This window comes from Babylonia areolata, chromosome 18 (genome assembly GCF_041734735.1).
Source record: "Babylonia areolata isolate BAREFJ2019XMU chromosome 18, ASM4173473v1, whole genome shotgun sequence".
NCBI classification, from domain to species: domain Eukaryota; kingdom Metazoa; phylum Mollusca; class Gastropoda; order Neogastropoda; family Buccinidae; genus Babylonia; species Babylonia areolata.
Genome location: NC_134893.1, coordinates 50,582,977 through 50,597,976, shown reverse-complemented (window position 1 = coordinate 50,597,976; position 15,000 = coordinate 50,582,977). Strand labels below are relative to the sequence as shown.

Sequence of the window (15,000 nt, the reverse complement as noted above, 5' to 3'; positions counted from 1 at the left end):
ATAAAGTCACCCTGTCCTCTAGAGGTCGATCTTTGCATTTGCATCGTATCTGTCAATCTTTCTTTGTTGTTTTTTTGTTGTTGTTGTTTTTTGTTTTTTTTTAACCGAACTTGGCGACTATTCTCCTTACAAGTCTGCTCCATTGCTGGAAATACCGTCAAATAAACAATTATTTTAGAAACCAACATGAACAAAAAAATCAGAATCTGTAGTACTACGTCCACAAGCACACACACACACACACACACACACACACACACACACACACACACACACACACACACACACACACATACAGAGAGACACACACACGCGCGCGCGCACAAACACGCACTCACTCACACACACACACACACACACACACACACACACACACACACACACACATACAGAGAGACACACACACGCACAAACACGCACTCACTCACACACACACACACACACACACACACACACACACACACTTCGTTACCTTTAATCTAATATCACTGAGGAGGGGAGGGGTGTGTGTGTGAAAAGACTTGAATTCAAATGAAAGCAATCAGCTCAAAACCGAATCACATCTGCCTTGCAGATTGTTCAGACTCCACTCTCTTTCCCACTTCAACGATAGAAAGGAGAGACGAGCAGAGAACAAGAAGGAAACAAAAAAGCAGGGACAAGAAGAAAATCATCCAACAACCAAACTACCACTCTACCAAACACACAGGAAACAAGCGCAAATAAAGAAGGAAAAAGAAAAGGGTACGACACAGAAATCAATATGTGTGTATACATACATACATACACACATATAAATATATATATATATATATATATATATATATATATATATATATATATGTATGTATAAAGAACATTAAAAGCGATAATAAATTGGGAAACGTAACAGCGACATCCAAACATCCACGCACGCACGCACGAACGCACGCACGCGCGCGCACACACACACACACACACAGACGCAGTGTACACACACAGACACACATATACACATCCTCCACATAAGCACAAACAATCTTCCCCCCACTCCCAACACACCCGATCCCCTTCCCCCCCTCGCCCCCATCTCCACACACACACACACACACACACACACACACACACACACACACACACACACACACACACACACACACACACACGAACAGACAGACGTAGAGGTATTTACCCGCACTATATCGTGTACAAGTGACGCTATAAACATAGAGTCCAGCTGCATGTCCTCGTTGGCCAGTATATCCTGAAACGTAAATGTCATACTGTGAATTCAATATGCGAAATTGTATACAAGTACAAAGGAAACAAACAAAAAACAAAAACAAAAAAACAAAAAAAACAATCACAAGGCGACAATATTTTCTCCTATGCACAGATTCAATCTTTCTCTAACGCACAGAGGAAGCACATACAGACACATAGACACGCACAGACACAGACAGACAGACAGACAGAAGACAGAAGACAGAGAGAGTGGAGAGAGAGAAAGAGAGGGAGAGAGAGAGAGAGAGAGAGAGAGAGAGAAAGAGAGGGAGAGAGAGAGAACCTTTTTTTTATACACATGTACTCGAGCAGGCGTACACAGCTTGTGTGTGTGTGTGTGTGTGTGTGTGTGTGTGTGTGTGTGTGTGTGTGTGTGTGTGTGTGTGTGTGTGTGTGTGTGTGTGTGTGTGCGTTTGCGTGTGCGTTCGTGCGTGCGTGTGTGTGTGTGTGTGTGTGTGTGTGTGTGTGTGCGTGAGTTATTTATGATAGGCACATCGAGCGTCAAACTAGATCAAACACAAAAAAATATGAATATCATCATCATCATCATCATCATCATCATCATCATCATCATCAACAGCAGCAGCAGTAGCAGTAACAGACTCAGCAGCAGAATAATTACTGTTGATTTTACCATAGTCGCAGACGTTATCATCATCATCTTCATCATCATCATCATTATCAGCAGCAGCATCGTTACTGCTGTCTTTACCATACTTTACCATATGCGCAGACGTTATCATCATCACTATCATCGTCGTCATCATTATCAGCAGCAGTATCATTACTGCTGTCTTTACCATACCTGCAGACGTTATCGTCATCATCTTTATCATCATTATCAGCAGCAACATCGTTACTGCTGTCTTTGCCATACCTGCAGACGTTATCATCATCATCGTCATCATCTTTATCATCATTATCAGCAGTAGCATCGTAACTGCTGTCTTTAACATACTTTGCCATATGTGCAGACGTTATCATCAACATCGTCATCATCATTATCATCAGCAGCATCGTTACTGGCGTCTTTACCATATGTGCAGACGTTATCATCATCACTATCATCGTCGTCATCATTATCAGCAGCAATATCGATACTGCTGTCTTTACCATACTTTACCATATGTGCAGACGTTATCATCAACATCGTCGTCATCATTGTCATCAGCAGCATCGTTACTGGCGTCTTTACCATATGTGCAGACGTTATCATCATCACTATCATCGTCGTCATCATTATCAGCAGCAGTATCGTTACTGCTGTCTTTACCATACTTTACCATATGTGCAGACGTTATCATCATCACTATCATCGTCGTCATCATTATCAGCAGCAGTATCATTACTGCTGTCTTTACCATACCTGCAGACGTTATCGTCATCACCTTTATCATCATTATCAGCAGCAACATCGTTACTGCTGTCTTTGCCATACCTGCAGACGTTATCGTCATCATCTTTATCATCATTATCAGCAGCAACATCGTTACTGCTGTCTTTGCCATACCTGCAGACGTTATCATCATCATCGTCATCATCTTTATCATCATTATCAGCAGTAGCATCGTAACTGCTGTCTTTACCATACTTTACCATATGTGCAGACGTTATCATCAACATCGTCATCATCATTATCATCAGCAGCATCGTTACTGGCGTCTTTACCATATGTGCAGACGTTATCATCATCATCATCATCATCATAATCATCATCATCATTATCATCATCATCAGCAGCAGCAGCAGCAAGAGGAGGAGCAACAGCAGCATCGCTACTATTGTTTATCCCCAACCTGTAGGACGTTATCATCATAACTATCATCTTCATCATCATCATCATCATCATCATCATCAGCAGCAGCAGCAGCAGCAGCAGCAGCAGCGTTACTATTGTTTATACCGAACCTGCAAACGTTATCATCATAAATATCATCATCAGCAGCAGCTATTGTATATACCCTTCCTGCAGACATTATCATCATCATCATCATCATCATCATCATCATCACCATCATCATCATCAACAGGAGCATCGTTGCTATTATTCATAACCTTCCTGCAGACGTTCTCGTCATAATTATTGTCATCCACATCCTCAGCATCAGCAGCATCGTTGATATTATTCTTACCCTACACGCAGACGTTATCATCATAATAGGTATTATTACAGTCATCATCATCATCATCATCATCATCATTATCATCATCATCAGCAGCAGCAGCAGCAGCAGCAGCAGCAGAAGCAGCAGCATCGCTACTATTGTTTACACCCTACCTGCAGGACGTTATCATCATAACTATCATCATCATCTTCTTCATCATCATCATCATCAGCAGCAGCAGCAGCGTTACTATTGTTTATACCCTTCCTGCAGACGTTATCTTCATAAATATCATGATATCATCATCATCAGCATCATCATCATCATCAGCAGCAGCAGCAGCAGCAGCAGCAGCAGCAGCCATCGTTGCCGATATTCATACCCTACCTGCAGACTCCCTTTGGTGCAGTAGGCGGAGACGATGAGGATACTGGGTGAGTCGATGCAAGCCCCGATGAAAGGGTTGATGTTGTCGTGACGTAGCTCCCGCATCTATATCACATACATAAGCGCGTGCGCGCACAGAGAGAGAGAGAGAGAGAGAGAGAGAGAGAGAGAGAGAGAGGGGAAGCATGCATTAGTCGTTACGATGAAAACAATATGATCGCCGTGTGTTGATGATGATGATGATGATGATGACGATAATGTTCACAATAATAACGACACAACCTTAGCCACCTCTGCCACTGATAATGGATTGAGGAATGGATAGGGGTGGGAGAGGGGGAAGGGGGAGGAGGAGGAGAACGCCACTACATGCAGTAATCACGATGGAATCACCACATCTATAGTTAACCTACCACTGCCATCCCTTCGGTATCTTTTGGTATCTTGAAATCACCGCTTCCGTTGTTAGCCTACAACTACCATCCCTGCAGTAACTATCGGTGAAATCACCACTTCTATAGTTAGCCTACAACTACCATCCCTGCAGTAACTATCGGTGAAATCACCACTTCTATAGTTAGCCTACAAGTGTGAAATCACCACTTCCGTTATTAGCCTACAACTGCCATCCCTGCAGTAACTTTTGGTGAAATCACCACATCTATAGATAGCTTACCACTGCCATCCCTGCAGTAACTTTTGGTGTAATTACCACATCTATAGTTAGCCTACAACTGCCATCCCTGCAGTAACGTTTGGTGAAATTACTACATCTATAGTTAGCCTACAACTGCCATCCCTGCAGTAACTTTTGGTGAAATCACCACATCTATAGATAGCTTACCACTGCCATCCCTGCAGTAATTATCAATGGAATCACCACATCTATAGATAGCCTACCACTGCCATCCCTGCAGTAATTATTAATAGAATTACCACATCTATAGATAGCCTACCACTGCCATCCCTGCAGTAATTATCAATGGAATCACCACATCTATAGATAGCGTACCACTGCCATCACTGCAGTAACTATTGATAGAATCACCACATCTATAGATAGCTTACCACTGCCATCCCTACAGTAATTATCAATGGAATCACCACATCTATAGATAGCCAACCACTGCCGTCCCTGCAGTAACTATTGATAGAATCACCACATCTATAGATAGCCTACCACTGCCATCCCTGCAGTAACTATTGATAGAATCACCGTATCTATAGATAGCCTACCACTGCCATCCCTGTAGTAATTATTGATGAAATCACCACTTCTGTTTTGAGCCTACCACTGCCATCCCTGCAGTAATCCTTGATGGAATACACCACATCTATAGTTAGTCTACAACTGCCATCCCTGCAGTAACTATTGATGGAATCACTACATCTATAGTTAGTCTACAACTACTATACCTGCAGTAACTATTGATGGAATCACCACATCTATAGTTAGTGTACAACTGCCATCCCTGCAGTGATTATTGATGGAATCAACACATCTATAGTCAGTCTACAACTGCCATCCCTGCAGTAATCCTTGATGGAATACACCACATCTATAGTTAGTCTACAACTGCCATCCCTGCAGTAATTATTGATGGAATCACTACATCTATAGTAAGCCTACCACTGCCATCCTTTCGGAGTTCTACTACTCACTGGGGACAAAACTGAGGTCATGCTTGGCACAACAAAATTAATGGCTTTCTGTCCCTTGGGGAAAAAAAAATCAAACGGCCCCCAGTTTTGTTTAGTTTTGTCTTTGCTTTTCTTTCCCAATCCCTCATTCTTTTAAAAATTGAAATAACATATTTTTGTAAAGTCATTCCATACCAGAATCGGTATTGACCTGCACTTGTTTTACATATAACTCTATCCCCCAAACCACCACAAAACAACCTTCTCCTCAGAAAAAAAAGTGAAGTAAAACAAACAAACAAACAACAACGACAAATGTCACACTCCATCCACCTACTTACAGACGTCCGCGTGAGATCCACATGCTTCTTGGCAACCGTTTAACTCCAGACACGTTATACTCGGTCAGGAGAAACGGTCCACCTTTCACCCACCCCCCGCCCACCTAATAAATTTGTCGTATGTATTTTTTGGTGCTTTAGAGTATATAAATCACGAAACATCATGTTAACATAAAAAAAATATATCTATATTGGGTCTCACTGTCCCTTCTGGCTTAATTTTGAAGAGTACCCATCTCAGGTGCCGCGGCTGCTTTTCGTCGGTCCAAAACGTTCCATAAGTTTGGTGATCACCTGTGTCTTTGTTATTTGTTGACAGTAATGCCTTCTACATGACATGCAATAATCAAAACGACAATATATGCAATAAAGTGACCGCAGTGAAGCTACGTGTGTACCCACCGTCTGTCACACGTTGCGAACTGTGAATTTGCCAAAGTGTTTGCAATAAACCGTCTCTCTCGAAAACTGTGCAACTTATTAGAAGCAAAGTACACTACAGTTTCCAAGAACAGTCTCTTGTGGTTCTTTTGAGCTATGACACATCACCACGGGCCTATTCTGCTGTCCCCTGTCGCCGGGTTATTAGGGGGAGGGGGGGGTGAAAGGTGGACAGACTATTACTGACATCTCCACCACACCCCTACCTCTACTCCCACACCCATCCATCCGTACATCCATCCACCAGGCACCCACCTACTACACCCCTCCACACACACACACACTTGCCCCAACCCAACCCAACCCACCACCCCCTCCTCCTCCCTGCCTATCGACCCCACCCTGCACCCTCCCAAACACACACACAAACAAAGAAAATACTACAATCTAAAGCTCTCGAGGACAGGAAGCCATATCAAGTGGAGTGATGGCCTAGAGGTAACAAGTCCGCCTAGGAAGCGAGAGAATCTGAGCGCGCTGATTCGAATCACAGCTCAGCCGCCGACATTTTCTACCCCTTCACTAGACCTTGAGTGGTGGACTGGACGTTAGTCATTCGGATGAGACGATAAACCGAGGTCCCGTGTGCAGCACGCACTTAGCGCACGTAAAAGAACCCACGGCAACAAAAGGCTGTTCCTGGCAAAATTCTGTAGAAAAGTCGACTTCAATTGGAAAAAACACATAAAACTGCACGCAGGAAAAGATAAAATAAAAGGGTGGCGCTGTAGTGTAGCGACGCGCTCTCCCTGGGGAGAGCAGCCTGAATTTGACACAGAGAAATCTGTTGTGATAAAAAGAAATACAAATACAAAGTCAAGACGAGTCAACTTCATTATCTCCAAAAGAGAAAGTATCATTGGGAAATCGTCAACATGTGGTCGTGTGTAGCTCGCAATACCAGCAGTGTCGCTATTAGTTCAGCGTCAGCATCCTAAATGTGAAGCTGGTGAGCTCCACCCACTGCGTTGTCACTCCCCACCCATTTACCCCAACACCCACCACCTTCCTCTTAGCCACCACCCCCACCTTACCCCATCACCCAGGTGACTCATCATACCCCACCACACACCATACCTCATTAACCACCACCCCACCACCCCCCATACCCATTCCAATTATCTGAAACACGTCCATTACCCACCCACCCCATTACCGTCTATTGCCACCACCAAACCCCAACCCACCCTTTCTCGCTCCTCCAGCAACCCACCCTTCTACCCCATCCCCTTCTTCCCACCATCGTCCTTCCACCACTCAACCACCTTACCTTCCACCACCACTTACCCCCCTCCACCCCCCCCCCCCCCCCCACACACACACCTCTCATTCAACCACCCACCCTTCCCTCCTTTCTAGAACCCTCACACCATTCTTTCCCCCTTCTCCACCCACCCGCCCTTTCCGCTTCCTTCCAGTACCATACTCGAACCCCCCCCCCCACGCCACCCATACTTTCCTCCAACCACCGAACCCACCTTACCCTCCTCCAACTACCGAACCCACCTTACCCTCCTCCAACTACCGAACCCACCTTACCCTCCTCCAACTACCGAACCCACCTTACCCTCCTCCAACTACCGAACCCACCTTACCCTCCTCCAACTACCGAACCCACCTTACCCTCCTCCAACCATTCACCCTTTACTTTTCTTCTTACCACCCAACCCCACTTATCCTCCACCAACTATCCAACCCATCTTACCTTCCTCCTTCTACCCAGCAAAAAACAACAACAAACAAACAAATAAAACCCCCTGAAAAACCACAATCTAGACTTGCGGACGTTGCAAATGAGCTCCACGTCCTTCCTGTGTCCACTCCCCCCCCCCCCTACCCCCACCCCACCTCCCCACCCACCCAACCCAAAATAAACAACAAAAACCCACAGCAAAACCAGCAAGAACAACACAAATACGAAAACAAAAAAACAAAACACACACACACACACACACACACACACACACACACACACACACACACACACACACACACACACACAATCAAACAAAAGCAACGGCAAAACAAAAAAACACACAAAAAAACCCCTACAATCTTAAGCTCCTTACTGAATTTGCGACGCGAGCTCCAAGTGTTCCCTATTGACCTCCACACAATCCTTAACACACACACACACACACACACACACACACACACACACACACACACACACACACTTAGAAAGAAATCATTAAAAAAAAAAAAAAATCCAACACTACTATACAACACACACACACACACACACACACACACACACACACACACACACGCAATCAAACAAAAGCAACGAAAAAAAAAAAAAAAAAAAAAAAGACCAAAAACAAAAACCCATACAATCTAAAGCTCCTTACTGAATTTGCGGCGCGAGCTCCAAGTGTTCCCTATTGACCTCCACACAATCCTTAACACACACACACACACACACACACACACACACACACACACACACACACACACACACACTTAGAAAGAAATCATTTAAAAAAAAAAAAAAAAAAAAAAAACCACCAACAACCAAAAAATCCAACACTACCACCACCTACAATCTTGAGCTCCTTGCGGACATTGCGCGTGAGCTCCACGTGCTTCTTGTTGACCCTGCGGATGGCCACGATGGTCCCGCGGTACGTGCCCACGTGCGTGAACAGCTGCCGGAAGTCGAACTCCGTCTGGGAGGAGAAGGAAATCTGGCTGGGGCAGCGCACCATCTGGGACGGACCGGTGGTGGTTTGGTGGCAAGGACAGGGACATAATTTTAGATTCAGATACAGAATACTTTCAAACATTGCAATCATCAGATTAACCAATCCAATTATCAAGTTAACTGATCACTTAATTAATCAATGGGCGGTGTGGCGCCAGGGAAACCAACATTGCAATCATCGGGTTAACCAATCAAATCAATCAATCAATCTATCAATCAACCAATCAATGGGTTGGAGGTTGGTTGTTGGTGAGTCTTGTCAGTTGGTTGTATGGCAGTTACCAGTGTTTAAGAGCCAAGGAAATCAACAAACATCAAATCGATCAATGGCAGCAATCAGTCAGTTTCAGTTTCAGTAGCTCAAGGAGGCATCACTGCGTTCGGACAAATCCATATACGCTACACCACATCTGCCAAGCAGATGCCTGACGAGCAGCGTAACCCAACGCGCTTAGTCAGGCCTTGAAGTCAGAGGGCAGATAGTGGTTGGTGAGCTTTGTTAGTTGATTGTGGTATGGTCATTACCAATGTCTGAAGTTACATGTACGCATGATTATGATTTTTATGTACATATGCGTGAACGCACACACACACACACACACACACACACACACACACGCACGCACACACACACACACACACACACACACACACACACACACACACACACCCTCCAAAACACAGAGACACACACATCTGATATTACTTACGTCTTGTGAGTGCATAGACGAAGAATTGAAAACTACTATAACTATTACTTTGACGACGACGACAACGACGACTACACACACACACACACAGAGCGTGTGTGTGTGTCTCTGTGTGTGTGTGTGTGTGTGTGTGTGTGTGTGTGTGTGTGTGTGTGTACGGTTCCAATATGATTGACATATTAGCGGGGATAATCTCCCACCACCTATAAAGTGCTCCCATAAGGTATGTGTCTCAAATAGCCTCTGACAACCAAGCCCAACTCCTGGCCTGCCCGTCTGGCTTAGCCTCTAAGCCCGTCGGAACTGCTTCTACTGACAGGAGAAAGGGCGAAAGGCGTGTCTCTGGCGCCTCAAAACCACATTCTTCGGGCAGATGGAGCTCGGCAGAAGGCCCTTGCAGAACTGCGTACTCATCAGACGTAGTTTTCACAGTACTGACTGCGACAGCGAACATCCAACTTTCCGCCGCCTGCGGCAACATCCGTGGCATGTACGACGACATGAAAAAAGCCTTCGGCCCATGCGTAAACACGATCGCACCACTGAAGTCAGCTTCTGGCAACATGATAACTGACCGGAGCAGGCAGGTAGAAAGATGGGTGGTACACTACCAGGAGCTCTATTCAAGAGAAAACATTGTCGCAGACACAGCAGTGGAGAGCACCCAAAACCTCCCTGTCATGGAAGAACTCGACATCCCGCCTCTGAAGAGGAACTCGGCAAGGCCATCGACTCCTTCGCCTGTGACAAAGCTCCAGGAAAGGATGGCATCCCGCCTGAAGTCATCAAGGCAAGAAAAAAGACACTGCAGTTCCACCACCTGCACCAACTGCTTCTGCAGTGCTGGGAAGAAGAGACTGTGCCCTAGGAGATGCGTGACGCCAACATCGTCACTCTTTACAAGAACAAAGGTGATCGCAGCGACTGCAACAACTATCGCGGAATCTCCCTCCTAAGTATCTTTGGGAAAGTCTTTGCCCGTGTAGTCCTGAGCAGACTACAGTCACTTGCTGAACGTGTATACCCTGAGACACAGTGCGGATTCAGAGCTGGAAGATCAACAATCGACATGGTCTTCTTGCGACAGCTGCAGGAGCAATGCCGGGAGCAGAGACGGCCACTATACGTCGTATTCATCGACCTGACCAAGGCCTTCGACTTTGTCAGCAGAAAAGGCCTCTTCACACTGCTACAGAAAATTGGATGTCCCCCCAAGCGCCTGAGGATTATCATGTCTTTTCGTGAAGACACGCAGGGCACCGTTCAGCACGATGGATCTTCCTTTGATCCATTCCCAATCAAGAGCGGGGTGAAGCAAGGCTGTGTGCTGGCCCCAGACTCTACGGTGTCTTCTTCTCACCTCTGGTGTCCTATGCCTTCAGTCAGTCGGAGGACAGAGTGTATCTCCGCACCAGAAGCGATGGCAGTCTCTTCAACCTGGCCCGCCTTCGCGATAAAAACCAAAGTGCGACAGGTTCTCATACGCGACAACTCACTGTGAGGAGCCACTCCAGCGACTCATCAACCGCTTCGCCCAGCATGCAGAGTTTGGCTTGACTATTAGCCTAAAGAAGTCTAACGTCATGTGCCAGGACGTGAGCAGCACCCCAATCATCTCCATTGGTGACTTCACACTCGAGGTCGTCGAGGACTTCACATACCTCGGTTCCACCCTTCCAGTAGCCTCTCCTTGGACGCCTAACTCAACAAGCGGATTGGCAAATCAGCTACAGCCATGGCCCGCTTGGCAAAGAGGGTTTGGGACAATCCCATGCTGACCATCAACACCAAGATGCAAGTGTACCAAGCCTGTGTGCTTAGCACTCTGCTCTACGGCAGCGAAACATGGATCCTCTACTCTCGCCAAGAATGCAGATTCAACACCTTTCACCTGCGCAACCCCAGGAGAATTCTGGGCATCACGTGACAAGACCGCGTACCAAACAAGAAAGTCCTTGACCAGGCAGGCATCTCCAGCATGGTTTTATGGCGAGCTCGCCACTGGTTCCAGACCTGCAGGAAGACCTGTCCTACGCTACAGGGACGTCTGCAAACGAGACATGAGGGCAAGCGACATGGACCCAGCAGTTTGGGAGGTGGTGGCCGAAGACCGCAACAGCTGGAGAAGGACCGAGAAGGCATGTGTTTAGATGAGCGAGAACAGAGAACAGCACTGGGAAGAGGGAAGAGAGCGCAGACGGCAGAGTGCAGAATATGTACCCTCTGAGCCAGGCGCGACTTTCAATTGCGACAACTGCAATAAATCCTGCCGATCCAAAATCGGACTGTACAGCCACAGCAGACGCTGCAATTCAACAACTTGACTGAACCAGGCGACAGAGTTCCAATTTCTCCCGACGCCAACACACACACACACACACACACACACTCACACACACACAAACACACACACACACACACACACACACACACACACACACACACACACATATATATATATATATATATATATATATATATATATGGGGTGTGTGTGGGGGACACTCCGTTTTACAACGCTGACGTCGAACTGAAAGGAGGTAACGAGCACTCACCTGGGTACAGGCCTTAGAGGTCCACTGGCAGGTGTAGGCCTGGTTCAACTGCTCCCCAAAAGTGATGTCTTTGTAGTCGATCTTCCACAGGAGACTGGCCAGCTCCTGCTCATAACGCCAGTTTCTGTCATGAAAAGAAAAAAAAGTAACTACAGGTAAAGGGCTCTTAAGGGCTGACCAAACGCGATAGGTTTATCTCTCTCCATACGAACGGCGAAAGAGACGACGTTAACAGCGTTTCACCCCAATTACCATCATCAAAATATTGCAAGCGGAAAGCTCTTATACTGAAGAGGTGAATGTTGACAAAGAATACCACAATTCCGACGACGGAAGCTAAAGGTTCCGTCATTCAGACACCCACTGGACATCCGATGGGTCTGTGTGGAGGAGAAGAGAGGACTGGCCGTACTGAGTGAGTTATGCAAAGGAAATGAGAAAAAAAAAATCATCCGGGGGGCAGGCTCTTCACTTTCAGGCTGAACCAGCGCGTTGGGTCGGTCAATGCGAAGGTCAGGCATCTGCTATTTGTTGTTTTATTGTCACAGCAGATGTGGTGCAGTAGCACATGATTATGGATGTGTCCCAACGCTTTGACACCTCCTTGAAACTGAAACTGAAAACACTGATCCAATTCATTTCAATCTGGCAAACATCCAAGCCGATAAAACAGAACCATACCAGGGCTAAAAACAGTTACAAAAACGAAAACAAATTCACACACACAAAACAGGAAAACCAAGTGAGACAAGAAAGCATTGTTAACCTTAAAAAAAAACACCAGCAATCAAAACAACTCTTGAAAAGGAAAGTAGATACAACTGAATCAATGAAACCAACAATTAGAAACCCAATGTGCGCTATTCCGCCATATCTCTCATCATATTCCTAAACAGCGATAATGAATCACAACAGCCTTTACAGACTTGTTAAAAATCATTATTTCCCCACAACAACTGGAAAACCGCTTTGTGTGAACACTATTATTTCGAGTTTCTCCATATAACAGGGGTATGGCGTATAAATCTTATCCATCCAAGTCTGCAAACTGATAATAGTTTCGGACAGCATAATTAGATAATCGGCAAATAAAACAATCAACAATTCAATCATTTCTGGGCCACAATTTGAACAACGCCTTCCATTTTTAATCGCCAGTAAAGCAAGGTCATTTATGAGCACGAAACGAAAACGATACTTCCCTGTTTCACACCATTTGTACAGGTAATGTAGACAGTGAAGTTGGTGCTGCTTCGAACTATTGCTTTCACAATGTTGTGCAGACTTGTAACACATCAATATATATATTCACCTCTGATTTTTTTTTTTCAAACAGACCAGGAAAGCTTTCATGTGTAGAATCAAATTTCTTTTTGAAAGTCTTTGAACGCTTCGAATGTCAAAAGCAAATTGTTTTAGAATAATTGCAAGTAAGCATCGATGAACTGAAAAGCACTCCTTTCTAAACCTCGGCTGCTATTCACCTGTTATTCTGACCAACCCATTCTTTTGGCATATAATCTTTGAAATGCTGAGCATACTACTTTTCGGTTGTGAACAGAAAAATCAGGTTATTCAAAGAGGCGTGATCTTTGTGTTGTTTTTTTTCTTCTCTGCAATGGATGGGGTTATTCTTCTACCTGTGCATAATTCAGCATTATATTCTTTCTTTGGTGATTTGTTTTTGATACTGTCAAAAACCCTCTCACTTTATAGATATTCTGCATTCCATATAATTATTTATCGTTCAGCCTTTTTTTTTTTTCAGAGCAATGCTAATTCACTTTTTTCCCCAACAGTCAGCTTTCTGTTTGAAACAATTATGAAGTAATTTGTATTATCAACACACATCAAAATCTACCAGACTTACGACATAGTTCAGCGACTGTATATTTCTACCGTATTCCAAGCAATTTAGATTTTTTATGAGTTCATTCTTTATATTTAACTTTACTCTTCACATAGAACTTCAGCTCCATAGATTAGTGGCCATTCTAGACAACCATTCTGAAAATAAGCGAACAAACCTCCGGAGACCACAAAATAACTGTAGGTTGTAGCCTGCATCTGAAACTGTAATATGTAAAACCCAAACAAACAGAGAGACGGGTGAAGGGTGGGTATTGTGTATGTGTGTACGTGCATACGTGTGTGCACCTACGAACGTACGTGCGTTTGTGTGCGCGTGCGTACGTATGTGTTATGTGAGAGTGACAGACAGAGGGAATATGATGAAGAGGGAATGGAGGAGCGAGGTAAGGGTGAACAAAAATCAACACGGACCTGTGATGATGAGTACAACTGTAATGAGAAAGAAATCACGTCATCAGTTGTTGGTGAATGGGCCTTCGGGTTTTTGTTTTTGGTTGTTTTTTTTTGTTTGTTTGTTTGTTTTATGTTTGTTTGTTGTTTTTTGTTTCAACAATTCGCAGATACTCTTGTTAGTGCGCTTGTGCGTGTGACTATGGAAACAAAATGTTCTTTTGTCAATGAAAGCATGTGTACGCAAGTACAAGCATATCACGTATTAAAGAGACCATTGTAAAACGAGCAGTGCATACTTTGATGCCGAAAAAGTTGATAAACTTAAACCAAAACATGCGACCCCCCGACCCCCCACCACCACCACCCACCCCTTTTTCCCCTTCTTGTGTAACGTCACTGTGACACGGAATATACCCATTCAGATCACAATCATGAAAGTGTATACAGATGGATCAGTTCTCCTTCATGAACAATGTGAAACTGTTCTCATAATTTCTCTTTGTTAATTAATATTCCACGTTCACTTTTCAAGTCCTGCTTTGTGCAGAACCTAACCCCATTCCGGATGTTCCCAGCTGTTCGAATTAC

At 44.8% G+C, this 15,000-nt stretch overlaps 1 protein-coding gene across 1 annotated transcript in view; it reads right to left on the bottom strand.

The window, feature by feature from the left end:
- The window catches only part of LOC143292273 (speract receptor-like), a 434,645-nt gene that overhangs the window by 40,610 nt on the left and 379,035 nt on the right, over window positions 1-15,000 (bottom strand). Inside the window, exons 10-13 of the mRNA XM_076602459.1 lie at window positions 12,148-12,271; window positions 8,722-8,886; window positions 3,756-3,860; window positions 1,172-1,243 (exon numbers count right to left, since the gene is read on the bottom strand). Coding sequence (XP_076458574.1) covers window positions 1,172-1,243; window positions 3,756-3,860; window positions 8,722-8,886; window positions 12,148-12,271 — 466 coding nt within the window. The remainder of the gene's footprint in view (window positions 1-1,171; window positions 1,244-3,755; window positions 3,861-8,721; window positions 8,887-12,147; window positions 12,272-15,000) is intronic.